At 40.9% G+C, this 14,325-nt stretch overlaps 1 protein-coding gene across 13 annotated transcripts in view; it reads left to right on the top strand.

Moving 5' to 3' along the window:
- PTPRF (protein tyrosine phosphatase receptor type F) overlaps positions 1–14,325 on the top strand; it is a 581,399-nt gene that overhangs the window by 285,013 nt on the left and 282,061 nt on the right. For all 13 annotated transcript variants that reach the window (XM_042463894.1, XM_042463898.1, XM_042463897.1 and 10 more), the window contains one exon: positions 5,331–5,472. In XM_042463894.1, the coding sequence (XP_042319828.1) occupies positions 5,331–5,472 (142 nt within the window). The remainder of the gene's footprint in view (positions 1–5,330; positions 5,473–14,325) is intronic.

A 14,325-nucleotide genomic window follows, 5' to 3' on the forward strand; every position in this document is an offset into this window, starting at 1 on the left:
GTTAGTCACTATGAGAATAGAACTGGCCTTTGTTCTGATCCCACAAGCCTGTATGTTGTTATAACATATCAAACTTACCAGAATCTGGGCTTGAACTATTGAGAGGACAAAAATATTATCTTCCTAAGAGCTAAAGCAGTAAGATTCCTCAAATTTTAGTACAGCTGCCTTTTGGAATCTTTATATAATTTGGGTAATATTATTTCTTTTCTTTTGCTCTGTTTATAAATTGAGATTAGATGAGTGTGAAGTTAATTAAGTCTGTGTCTGTTAACTTGCAGCCCTTGCTATTAAGGAATAATTTATAAATGATCTCATGGTAATCTAACAAGTTCTCTCTTTGCTCTGTGGGAAGGTTGAAAATTTGTCTACCATTTAGGGGAAAGAAATATAATGCACCAGTTTATCACCACCAAAATATGACTTGCTTCTCTTTGACACCGTTTAGATTCACACACTTCTCCCTTATCCTCTTTTTTTCCTGTTTACTCATTCCCAGTTCAAGTGGGTAACTCTGGTATCGAAACTCACAAAACCTAGTTTGTATATAAGCTGAAACAAAAATCTTCAATTTATATTGCACTTGGCTGAAACGTGCAAACACCTAACCAATTAGATATAATGGTAAACTATGGTATGTTCAAATTAGAAGCGAGGAGTGGAAGTGGAAGGAGGCAAAAAGGAAAGGAGATAGCATGCAAACCTCAGGCATGGTGCCAAGGATCAAACCTTCCCTTCTGGCAAAACCTGATATTTACAAGCACGCCAGTTCCTTCAGTGTTGTATTTGTGCTGATCCTCTCTTATGTAAAGAGACTTATCCTGAGATGGTTTAATCTTCAGACAAAGCAATGCGATCTTTAACTTAGCACAACCACATTAATGACATATCTTCTGCCCTTCAAATGCTACACATCCAGATTTCATCTAGTTTTTCAAAAGTTCTAAATAGATACTGTTTCAGTTAACATGTGCTGCTTTGCTTTTAATCTTAATTTATTAACTATGTTTAATGCTAACAATGGTTCTCTGTTAATCAAGGTGGGAAGCAAAGCTCTGAGGCCTAGTTTCCCAGAGGAGAGGGAAGGAACATCATGTAGTGGCTTGTTCCCCTGTTTTACTTCAATATGCAGGAATGTGTCAGCCTTTTGAGAGTGCCCTTTAGGGGGTGCAGGCCAGTTTTAGTTCCTGCCTCCTATGTTGGAAAGCTGGGGCATGTCCAGAGCAGGATGACCAGAATGGTGTAGGGTCTGGAAACCATGCCTTGTGAAGAGAAACTTAGGGAGCCTGGAGAAGAGATGGTTAAGAAGTGATATGATAATCCTGTTTAAGTATTTGAAGGGTTGTCATACTGAGGATAGAACAATCTTGTTTTCTGCTGCTCCAGAGAATAGGACCCAGAACAATGAATGCAAGCTACAGGAAAAGAAATTCCGCCTAAATGTTAGGAGGAACCTTCTGACAGTAAGAGCTGTTCAACAGTGGGACACACTCTCTCGGAGAGTGGTGGAGTCTCCTTTGGAGGTTTTTAAACAGAGGCTGGATGGCTATCTATTGGGCATGCTTTGTCTGTGAGTTCCTGCATGGCAGGGGGTTGGACTGGATGGCCCTTCTAGTCTTTTCCAACTCTATGATTCTATTAATCTCTCTGAGAGAATGTATTTTTCATGAACTTCTCTGTGGTGTGTTCTTTTCTTTCTCGCTTTTCTGGGGGTGATAAAGTCTTATGTTCTACGTTCTTTGCTGCTTCTGTTGCTTTTTAGTATTTGTCCTTTCCTATTTTTGAAAGCTTCTCCCTCTCCTTCACCTCCATCTCCACCCTTGACTTTCCTCTGTCAGAATGACCACGTGGGCATGAATATGCAGTGAGCAGCACAAGCAGGCGAGGAGCAGCGGGTTTTCAGAAGTTGAGGGCTTTCAGAAGCCTCTCTGCCCTGGCCCTGCTGAGCAGGAAGGCCTTTTTGGAATGAAAAAACAGACTGGGAGGAGTCTGTGGAGTCGACAGGTGAGGGGAAATCCCTCTGCTCCATGGCCCAAGCATGCCTAAACCATCCCTTCCGAAACAGGCCAGGGTCAAAGGTGGGAATGCAAGCAACAGCACAAGCAGGAGAGGACATGAGTACTCAGGCCCTGATTGGGTACAGAAACACACCCTTCACTGGAGTTTATGTCCTGGTTGAGGGACTTTGCATATTAACATGCCACAATGTGTATTCTTCCTCCAACTGCACCCACAGGAAACAGAGGAATAACCAGGACCCTCCCCCCCTTCAGCACAGACAGAACTTTGTGCACTTCTGCAAGGGGAGATGGGCAACAACTGGGCTGGTAGTCCACTCCCTTCTTATCTCCATGCCACTCACCTCCAGGAAAACCAGGACTTGGTCCGTGTGCGCCATCTTGGCTGAGCAAAGGGCCTGCCATGAAACCATGCGACTGCCATGTGCTAGAACCTGGAGACCTCCATGCCTGGATCGGAGGGTCTGCCCAGCATTGGGGGGGGGGGCTTATTGATTGATCAATTTTATATCCTGTCTTTGTCCCAGAATGTGATTCAAGGGATTAAAGATGGTCAGCTTCTGAAGCGGAGGGGGTCGTAGGAGGCTAGATTCTCACACACACGCAAGAGACACAGAAAAAGCAATCCCATCTTGCTTGATATCTATGGGGAGGCCCAATAGACTTCAATGGGTAGTACAGGGATGGGTAGTACTGCAGGTAGACCTGCAGAATTCCTGTTTGGATTCACAGGAAGGGTAAGCAGTCTTCTGATGAGGTGCAGGACAGCCTACCTGTAACTCCCTCTGTTTAGAATTGTCCAACAGGAGGGTTTCACTGTCCTATTGAAAATGACCATTAAAACACTGGGATTTAATATATGTTCAGACTCCTGAATGCCAAGATCCTGATCTGCCTCAGGGCAGAAGGGAATGCTTCCCCAAGCTTATTGCCTCCTCTTCAGATGTCTCCTTCCCTGATCACCTTAGGTCTGTAGTAAGGGAGGAATAGAGCAAACCTGCATCAGAGAGAGGAGCTGCCTTTTCAGGAAGGAGAGTAATAAATATTTTTTTTTAGCTAAGGAGAGGTTCTCCTTAGAGAGAGAAGGAGTTAATAATTTTGTACCCAGAGACAAAGGAGTCCCTGCCATTTGAAAAGGGCCTCCCACCCCCCCCCCCCCCCTGAAACAATAAGAACAAACTTTTATTGGATGTCAGGCACTAACCTTCCAAAAGTGACGAATCCATATTCTTGACATGGAGAATCTGTAGTTAATACATCCAATTGGTAATACATGGGCTAGCATAGCTTCCAGTTTTCTTTTGAATCAGATTTCATGCTGGTTGGTTGCAGAATCTACCAAAGTATATTTTACTCAAGGAAGCAGCACCAGATCATCATAGTTCTCTGTCCTGTGAGCCACATATCCCTCTAATCTTCTATACTAGCATTAGTCAGGGAAGTGGTCTCCAGTCTTTCTCTCCTAGTGAGGCCAGATTTCCTGGAGCGGGGGAAGATGTGCCATCCAGACCCAGATTGGTGCCAGCTTCATACATGGCTATGGAAAGGCGCATACTGCAAGGTCACAGATTTTCAGATGGAGTTGTCAATACCACCCTGTTTTCAAGAAGACTATCCACCAGCAGATTCTACAAGTATATCTTTTAGGTGTTCAGAAGGTGGTGTAGATGCAAGATGCAAGCCTGCCTCAAGGTCTCAATTCATCTGCCTCTGGACTTCCATCAGTGCACAGAGGGCTGAGACTGAACATAATAAGAAGGCAAATTGCTGCTGTCACTTTGATCCTTCCTCCAGTGAAATGCAATAGGATGTCATCACATTCTCTTGTCCACAAAGCTGTTAGAGGACTGTTAACCTTTGTGTCACCAGAGTCATCAAATTTCCATCCTGGGACCCACACACAATATTGAAGGTTCGCTCAGTGTCCCTATTTAAGCCTGTCATGCAAATCTCATTGAAGCACCTAACTGGGAAGGTTGTCCTGTCAACTGCAGTTACCTCAGTAATCTGGGGCCCCTATCTGTACGAAAGGAGATTCTACATAATAAGACTCAGTCCTTCTGCCACTTGACATTACCTTTATACCAAAGATAAATTCTGCATTCCATAAGAATCAGGAGATTATTTTGCCATCAATCTGTCCCAAGCCCTCCAAGTCCTTAGAGAAGATTTGGTCCATGCTGGATGATCATCATACTATTAAGTTTACCTGAAGAGATCCAGCAGTGTCCAGCAGACAAACTCTCTCTTTGTTTCCTTCAGCCAGCACTCTTTAGGGAACAAGGACTCCACATCCATCCAGGTGGATAAGGGAAGGCAGCAGTGCCTGCTACAAGTATATAGGAGTACCTCCACAGGGGCCTGTTTTAGCACATGCCACAAGGAGTGTGGCAGGTTCAGCTGCATTGGCTACAAAAACACCATTAGCAGAGATTTTCTGGATGACTACTTGGAAATCTTCCTCTACCTTTGCCAGGCATTACAGATTGGAAGTATTTGCTTTGGCAAAGAGAATCTTTGGGAAGTGGGTGCCTCAGCTATTCTATCCTATTAGGGGAGCTTTGGTATATCCTGCTACAGGATATTCCACCCCTTTCCAGTGGAAAAAGAACTGTTTGTCTTACCTGTGAAATGATAATTTCCAGTGGAAGAGGGGATGAACAGCCTCCCCACCCAAGATCAGGGCTGGTCCTTGGATATATGGGTGTACATATTTTTCAGCTGCTACCCTCCCTTACCTGTTGAGATTTCCATTTGCACTTTTTCTCTTGTCTGCCTGTTCTTCAAGTTGTTCTGGCAGTGTTTTCCTTTTCCAGTTCTTCACCTGTAAATAAAAGAGGGAGAGGGAGGAATCAAGAGGCAGAGTAATTTTTCCCCCCAGGAAGTAGAGACAATAACAGAGCATTGAACTGTCACACAACTGGTCTTAGAGCGAAGGGTTGCTCCCCCTAGAAAGCACTCTCAAAGGCTGATTGGAAAAAAGTAGGGAGACAACCTACTACAACATGTTCCACTGGAATTAGCATCTCACAGGTAAGACGAACAGTTCTTTTCCAAAGTCTTCATAATAATAAAACCTAATAAGCATTAATCTTGGTTAAAGTTAATGGCTATATTCATTCAGCCTAAATTTTGGTTAACAAGATTGGGGAGATTTCCATAGGAGAATGGAGAGACTGGCCGCTTTGCCAGTTTCTCTGTCGTGGTTAATAAAGTGTGAACACTGCAGGTTCTACATGTCCATAGTCCCTTTTTCAAATAATTTATATTGAAAAGTTGGTAACTAATGTTCCTTTCTTTTGAAAACAAAAGGTTATTGAATTTGATGATGGCTCTGGATCAGTTCTGCGTATTCAGCCTCTGCGTGTCCTGCGGGATGAAGCAATCTACGAATGCATGGCCACAAATAGTGTTGGGGAGATAAACACTAGTGCCAAACTGACAGTGCTAGAAGGTAGGTGGGAGCCTCTTTAATTTATGTAGTCATTTGGGCACATTGGAAAAACCAGATTTCTATGTACAGTAGTTTGTTATGTTCCTGTTTCTACACATCTTCTATAAAAGGATTAATATTTGCTCTGCATGTTCTTTTCATATCAAATCCTTTTAAAGTCTTGTTACTGATTTTATTATTATTAACGTGTGTTGAGGTGCCTGGAAAGGTTTTTTAAAAAAGATGTACATTTTGCTTAGAATATTAGTTACTTTGGAGTAAATGCACATGTTTGCAGAGAGTATTTACAGACATACCTGCATTTCATGCATAAGTCTGTGCAGTGTACTTGGCTTAAAATATCTCAGAACTATCCCTCTTTGTTAGGGATGGCATCTTCTGTTTTTTCAGTCTATGGGTTTTTGTGACTTTACTTTGTATAATGAGCAGGATGAAAAGCTGTTGGAGAGGTACAGTATGTCCAGTGGTATATGCTACCAGAGATCATTTCCCTTCCCTGCATGATCCATTAAACTGAGGGTGGGAACCCTCCAAACTAAAGTTTAGGGACACACTACACAATTATAGCACTGTGATTCTGCTTTAAGAGTCAGGGCAATATTGTGTGGAAGCGTGGCATTGAGAGGATAGGAAGCGTCATTTAGAATTTTCACCCAGAGAATTCAAAGGGCTCAGAAAACTACAAACCCCAGGATTCCATAGGATGCCATCAGGGAATCATCAGTCAAGGTGGAATCATATTGTGTGTGTGTGTGTGTGAGAGAGAGAGAGAGAGAGAGAGAGAGAGGGGGGCCAGATTTCAACTTCCTGAGCTGTATAGTTCTTCCCACCATCACCCTGCCACCTAGTGATGATGCTCAAGTAATCCTACAACATGACTTTTCAAGAGACCACATTTGACTCAGAGCCTGCCTCCTTTGCCTTATGTATGTGTACTCTCTTTCTTTGTCACACATAGGAGCGTGCTCACACACTCTCCTCTCTAAAAAAAGAGAGAGCGAGGGAAACTCAGAAAGTTGACATGAGCTGTTCCCATAAAGATGCTCTAGTCACCACAGTTGTGCAAGTGCCTGCCTGTGCTTCAATCAGCATCTCCATCTCTTGTGGTGGAAATAAGAGAAACAGAAATGTACATTAGGAGACAGGCATGCACCCATATGAACAGCCTTTCAACCTGTCTTTATATGCAGTGAATTTCTTTCTGTATCCTCTAACCCTTAGAGGGGTGGAGGAGAAAGAAATTCTGCATGGGAGACAGGAAGGCATATGCAGAAGTTGGGATGAGATAGGGAGGGGACGAAGGGAAAGACAACTGAAGGCGGTGCACATGTAAGCATTGTTCATGCCTGTCTGCTGTTGGGATACAGATATCAATCAGTTTTAACTAAGGGTCTGAACAGACAAGCCAAAATAAAGCTTTGAAGGAATGCTGTTTAAATAACACACACATCTTAAGAGACCATAAGCTGCACCAAAGCTGCGCTCCAGTCGTTAGGACTGGAGTGTGGGTTTGGCATGGCCTACAGCCTCTTAGGACACATGCATCATTTAAACAGCATACTTCCAAAGTGACCCTAAGCAGCTTTATTTTGGACTATCTGTTCAGGCCCTTTGATAATGTGAACCTTAATGGGGTTGGTGAGGGGGCTAATGAATTCCATCCCATATAGGCAAAACAATAATATTAACAACAACAATTCCAAAGCAGGGAATAAAAACAAAGCTCACCCCACCTTTCATTTTCCTACCTTTGGATGGAATGTGGGTAAATGGGAAGTGCCATTATTAGTGTTCTAACCTTGTGGCTCATTCCCCTTAGGATTTCTCCTTTAATTGTGTTCGGCATAGAGTGTGTGAGGAGGAGAATAGAGGAAAAAGATTTAAGAAATAGAAATTTCTTCTTTGGATTGCCACTTCTTTCTTTCATGCCTTTCTTTCTTTCTTTCTTTCTTTCTTTCTTTCTTTCTTTTTCTTTTGCTAGTCTCCCTTTAGTTTGATGGTATTTTGTGGTCTGATGACTTCATAATGGTCTAGAGATGTCTGGGTGTGCTCTTTTTTCTGAATCAATTTCAGTTTGTCCGAATTACCTAAAATTGGGGGGGGGGATCTGGTTTCAGACAAAAGAATAGAGATCTACGTGAACATAAATTATTTACTAATGCAGTCTTCCATTGAGAAAGGCTTATGTTGCACTACATCTGGGATGAGCCACCGTGGTCTTTCAAACCTTTTTAGACTGCAGTTACCATTAAGCTTTGCCAGTGGTGAGAAATTATGGGAGTTGCCCATAACATGGAGAGGGATATTTACCCACTCTTCCACTACACTGAATAAAATAAAAGATTGTAGGACTTTTTGGGGGAAAAACTTTTCCTTCCAGAATGTTCTGCAAATAAAGCATATGTGTTGACAATTAAGAGATATGAGTCTCTAGTATCTCATGCTTTTTAGCTATATTAATAGAAGCCACTGTACATCTATAAGCTAAAGAATAATTGACCTTCCAAATACAGTGAGCCCTTTGGTTTTGTGGGGGCTCTGTTCCAGACACACACACACACACACACCCCTCACAGATGTTCAAGCCCCACAGGCTTGAATAGAGGTGCATGCCTGAGAGCAGCTGTGGGAGCATGCCTTAGGCACATGTCCCATTTTAACCCCCTCCATTTGCTTCTCACGAGTAAGAGAGGATCATGGATCTGAAGTCCGCGCAAACAGAGGGGCAATTGTACTTTACAGTCTTTATATAGCCACTGCTCTTTAATATATTTTGTTGACTACCAGGAATCCTCTCAGGTACTTTTAAATACAAGACAACCCAGGATTACACAAGTTCATATTACACGGTTTCAATTATATGCAAAGACCTGTGGGTCCCTTGTTAGTCATGTTTGAACACTGTTCCAGTCAACTTCCAGAAGAAGCATACCATAGAATGGCACCAGAGGACCTAAGAAAATGCCTAGAGATAATACTTTTTAAAGCATTTCTAAGTCCTCCATTGCAGCTTTATGGTCAACTTCTGGTAGAAGTATACCATAGAATTACATTGGAGGACTTAGAAAATTCCCAGAGAGAACACTTTGTTGTTCATTTCAGGCAAGAGCAATAGTGGTCCAAATTATACACAAAATCCATTATACACAAAGCGTCCCAAAACTGATTCCTCGCATAATACTAGGTCCTATTTCAAGGAATTGAAAAGACTCTCTGTGAAAAGCAGTGATTTTTGTTCTATAAATCCCAGAATCCGACAGCCAGAGACCATGATGGCTAGGGAATTGTGGGGTTTCTAGTCCAAAAATAACTACTAGCCTATGCTAAATGTTTCAGACCCAAAACTAGCATGAATTTGTGTAAGGCAAGGATCTACTTACTTGGAAATTTCATAGTCAGGATTTTATTTCAGTGAAGATCTTTTTCTATAACTTAACCAAGGTTACATGTCAGAATTATGTGCAGGTTCACTTATTCATCTGCAAGTGTATTTCTTTGTGATTGCTAAATTCTTTGGGACATATTTTAAAAAGCTTTTCTGTTAAGGTTGGCTTTGGATTGTTCCCACAGTACTGTTTACCTTGTAAATATGTTTGGGAGTGGTGTGTGATTTGGTCCTATAAGAACCTTGTAAGTATAAGCAATTACATGTGCTTGAGGTGGAGGAGGTGGAGGTTTAAGAAATGTAGTGGGCTTTTAAAGCCATTTCAATTGCTGTACCTGCTGTAGTGTGATTTGCTTTAGAAGTCCCCTTGGAAGGTTAGTATTAGAAAGCCAAATTGTATGGGTCTTCCTGTAGTATTTTTAAAAATGTGTTCTGGTTCTAGGAGTTGGAAGCAAGGATGCACAACCATCTACAATGTAGGTCCTTGTCTTACTGCTCCAGGGTTGAATATCAAGGGCCTTTTGTTGTTTTCTTATTTCAAATTTGGAACTTTGAATGGTAGAAATTATTCAGGTTTTTATTTTCTTTGAAAAAATGTCTAGCTTTTGGCAGCGTCCATTCTTTTGTGCATACTGTCATAAATACATGCTTAAAGTATCTTCTCAAAAGCGCCCCCCCCCCCCCCCCCCCCCGGGTTTTGGACTGAAGTCAGAAGTTCACAGCCAGTCAGGGTTTAGTTGGCATTAGTGATGTCATTTCAGTGGCTAACATGGGCCCTTGATTTAGATTTCCGCTGTGGGTTGTGATGGTGCTTCTGCTTGCTAAGCCTTTCCATTTGGGACATATTTAAGAAGCAATCTGGAGCCAAGAATCCAAACACTCAGATGTTCTGTAGCAGTTGCTTCCCTGTGCTATCCTTCATCCTCTGCTTCCATCTCTCTGACTCCAGATTCTGTTGGTGAACAGAGCTGCATACACTTAGTGTAATTGAAAATTATTTCTTCTGTTGATAGCAGGAGAGGTAGACATGCAAACACCTCTCCTTTTCTTTTTCTCTTGGGCAGCTGATAAGTTGAATAATGTATGAGTCATATCGAGCATTTCTGTCTTTTTCAATTATGACCTGCAGCAGCACAGAAATACTCTTGCATGCCTAGCAGAAGAAGGGTTTGAGAAAAGCAGGCAGGAAGGGACCGGAATCAATAAACTGACACACACACACATTCAGAAGGAAAGCTTCAGGGACAGTTAGTGGGCACTTGGTGTCACAAATTAATAAATATGTGATTGAGCTGTAGAACTGGGGATTACACCATGCATTACAGAACCTTTTAAATAGGGAGGATTATACAGAATAGAAAGGGGAAGGATGCTGCAGCATTTTTCTACACTGCACCAAGCTGAATGAGTCGCCATATCCTCCTCCTTAGCAAAGCATAGCAGCTCTGATGGGTATAACAGAGGACAGATTGGCTTGACGTCCAGTGCCCTTCTGTGTATCATCTGCATTTTCTCTGTGCTCATCTCCTGCTGGGACCAGATCCAACAGCAACAATGCCAAGAAAAGAGAGCTAGCTGGCTTTGGAGTTTATACATTTCTTTTACAATCTTGATTTCTTATATTAGTGGTGATGAACAAAGACTTTGGAAATCTGAACTTCAATGCTGTGTGGGTAGCCTTTACTCCCTCAGTAGCCTCAAGCATACTATGTCATGTCAAGGAAATGCAGAGCTGATATACATATAACTTAATTTTCTTTGTTTTAAGATATCTTAATGAGAATTAAAATATTGCTTAATTTTTTCATCTGTGCTATGTTTGCATAGCTGCCTCAAGCCTTGGCTCCAAAGTTCTGCACCAGCTGAGCAGTGGTTCCCCCGGTGTTTTGCTAAAATGCATTTATGAAAGCCAGCTCCTTTGTTAAAATGCGAAGCACTATGGTCCTAAAGCTGGACTTGGAATAGCTTAAATACTAGCTAGCTCTGCCAGTTGACTTTGCCTAGGAGGATATTGCAGACTGAAAGCAGAGTAAGAAGGAAGGACGTGCTTATGATGTTAGCCCTGGAATCTAGCAAGGGTACAGTGTGGAGACAAAGAAGGAAAAGAGCACCTTGTGTCTTTCTAAGGCTCACTGATTACTGAACCATGTCATGAGTTTAATTTCTATCACCATCTGCTGGCTTCATCCCAGTTCCTTGAAGTTACCCAGTTTGAAATGCAGTAAATGATAAATGTTTGACAGTTACAAATTATTTCTGTAGAGAGCTGGGTCTCACAAAGAATGAGACAATATGTCCTTGGAAATACTCATATAACACTGGTTTCTGTATTTCAACAGTAAACAAAAGTTAGTTGTGTCTAATCCTTATTTATGCTTAGTTGCAAAAGAATCAGCAAGAACAAGGGACATTGGCTCATATTTATCTCATTTTCTTTTATATGTTCCTGCCAAAGAAAGAGTCTTTGTTGTAAAATCAGGTTAATTAAGGGAAGTGAGGTTATATTTGAATGCTCCTCTGAGTAAATTGCCATTACAGATTATTTTAAAATGGAAAAAAATGTCATATTTCTATAGGGAAAATCAAATGTTTTAGACTCTCCCTATATATTGTTGGACCAGAACTGTTAATTCATTCATAAATATCAGAGAGGCAACCTAGAGATAAAATGAGTAGAGCCCACAGCTGTTCTAAGTGAGCCTCTACATTTTCATTTACAAAACTTCACATTACCTTTTCAATATGAAAACTAATCCCTATGTCAGAAAAAAAAGTTAACATGTAAAATGGCCCTTAGCTATAGTATATTCTGAATTGCAGTGATATCTGAGCACTTTCAGGGGAGTCTGAAGCTTTATATTTCATGTGTTTGACTTTAAGTAACTACAAAGTATCTGTGATCTTAGTGACTATGCCCTCTATGTATGTCAAATTGAGACATCAGCATAGCATTATTTTGCTGTGTCTTTCTATTTAATGATGAAGAAGATTATAATTTTGGTAACTTTCTCAACCAAAGAAGGTTTAACATTATGAACCTTTCCTCAAAGAAGAAGTGTCAGCAGATTTATAGAACTTACCAAGTCTAAATGTCATAATTTCCATGTCTTATCATTGTTTAAATGGCTGTCTAATGGCACATGACCATATAATACATCCACAATGACCAGTTCCATCAAGAGGATTGCTGTGCACTGGTGTTATCAACCAGGTTCATTCTACAAGGTTTATGAAGCAGGAAATATCATCTCTGTAAAGTTTTAAATAGCATCTTAAAAAATTAATAGGGAACCCTTTGATGTGAGAATTGTGGGGCAGAGGGGGAACCTCAGACTTTTAAGACTTCATATTGGGGGGGGGGGGACACAAAAAAAAGGTTTTTTTTTTTTGCCTTCAAGTGAGATATTCTGATGTGCAGTAGATTTGGGGTTGGAAAAGTATCAGATTTGACTTGGCTTCAGAATGTCATTGGCTGCATGATGGAGCTCAAGTTCAGAAAGGACTCAAAAATGAAATGGTATATTTAATGCTTTGGAGGAAGATGCTAATTTTAGCAAAATTCTCTGTCAAGATTAGTGAGAGAGAATATTTATGGGATATAGTGACGTGACGTAGCAGCCAGACTAATGTTGGCTGTGTGTTGCACATTTTCCAATGATACTTATTGTCTGATAAGAGCCGGTTGATAGCAGAGTTTTGTGGCAGTTGGGTATGTATCACTTTCTTGGCCGTAGGCTTGCGTTGGCATTAAATTCAGGTAGGATTGCTTTAGAGAGTTAAGTGGAGCTTGAAGGTCACTCCCTCCATCACTTCTACTAGAGGAAGAGTCTCCTGAATACCAGACCCCAGGCTTCAAGGTACCTGGTAAAATGCAAATTGTTATTTTTTATTATTATATTCTCACAGAGCTCAAGATGTCACCTCCCCAATATCTTATTTGCATAATCCTGTGAAATAGATCATGCTGAGAGATAATGACTGGCTCAAGGTCACCTAATAAGCTTTATGACTAAGTGAGATTGAATATTCTGGTCTTCCATTCTTATGGTTGCTTTACATTGGTTCCACACATCTACGTACATCAGGACGGCCTGCGATGAGAGGATTAGTACATTGAGTAATGACTGGCCAAACTTGTGGGCCTGCAAAATAGACCTGAGCAGAGCTATCCTCATAGAACAGAGTATGGTGTGCATAAATGTTCACAAATAAAATGTTTTTTAAGAAATAAAGTTTTGGCCTCAAATCAAATATCTGCAACAGCCTGCTGCTTGAAGCAACCTGCTTCAGATACTGCTTAATTATAGAAGTAATTCTTCCATAATTTCCTTTTCTAAGGAAGCAGTGAGTAATTGTAGCAGTTTTTTCCCACTGCAAGAAAATCTTCAGAAACTACGCACATGTTGAGAATTATTACCACTTTGGGACTTAATTTGGACAAAATTTGTACTGTTTTCTGCACAAAAAGAACATATAAATTTTGTGCAGAATAAATTCCAAACAATGAAGATTCTTGTCAGACCAGGATTCTTCTCAACAAGGTTTCTGAGGTGCTATATGCAAGGGCTATATAAAGCATCCTTCCCTCTCCTCTTGGCAGGGTCAGGATGATGCATGGCCCAAATCTGGTGCTAGCAGACCAGTAAAAAGTTTGGGGAGGACTAGGACTCCATTTTGTAGCACATTTACCTTATTTCTGTCAAAACAGTATGTTGTTGGAGGATAATTTTCTCATAGGATTTTGCTATAGTATATCTTTGTATAGGTAGAATTTGTCATGCTGTCTTTCTTCCTGCTTCAAGTGAATAATATTGTCATTTTTTGCTTTGTTGTGTTCTGCTACTGCTGCTGTATCATCACACTGTTGAATCATGTTTAGTTAGTGGTTTACCAAAACTCTTACATCCTTTTTACACATACATTTATTGCCAAACCACGTGCAACGCATCCTGTATTTGTCCATTTGTATTTTCTTCTTTAAATGTACAACTTTCTAGTTGGAATGCTGTGGGAGGCAGAAAGCAGGACATGGTGGGCCTTTGGTCTGATTGAGCAGAGCTTCTTCTTTTCTCCTGAGTTACTTATTCATTTAAGGATATACAGTCAACCCTCTGTTCTTGCGGATTTGAGATCCACAGTCTTGAATATTCATAGGAGGGATGTCCGGAATGGATCCCCCACAAAAATGGAGGGCTGACTGTATAGACAAAACATGTAAACTAATATATCAAAAAGTGTGTTTTCAGCCTTTATTTCTGTTTCGTTTACATACAACTGTGTGAGCTTTCACCTGCAGTCTGTGGGTATTTTTTTCACACAGTGTCCAAATGATAAATGTTTTGATGGCCACACATTCAGATGCCCTTTAAAGGGGGATTAGACAAATTCATAGAGAAGATACTGAGAACTGCTGGTAAAAGATGAATGAAACATCCATGTTCAGAGGCAGTTTACTTTGAATATCAGTT

This window comes from Sceloporus undulatus, chromosome 4 (assembly GCF_019175285.1).
Source record: "Sceloporus undulatus isolate JIND9_A2432 ecotype Alabama chromosome 4, SceUnd_v1.1, whole genome shotgun sequence".
In the NCBI taxonomy this organism is placed as follows: Eukaryota; Metazoa; Chordata; class Lepidosauria; order Squamata; family Phrynosomatidae; genus Sceloporus; species Sceloporus undulatus.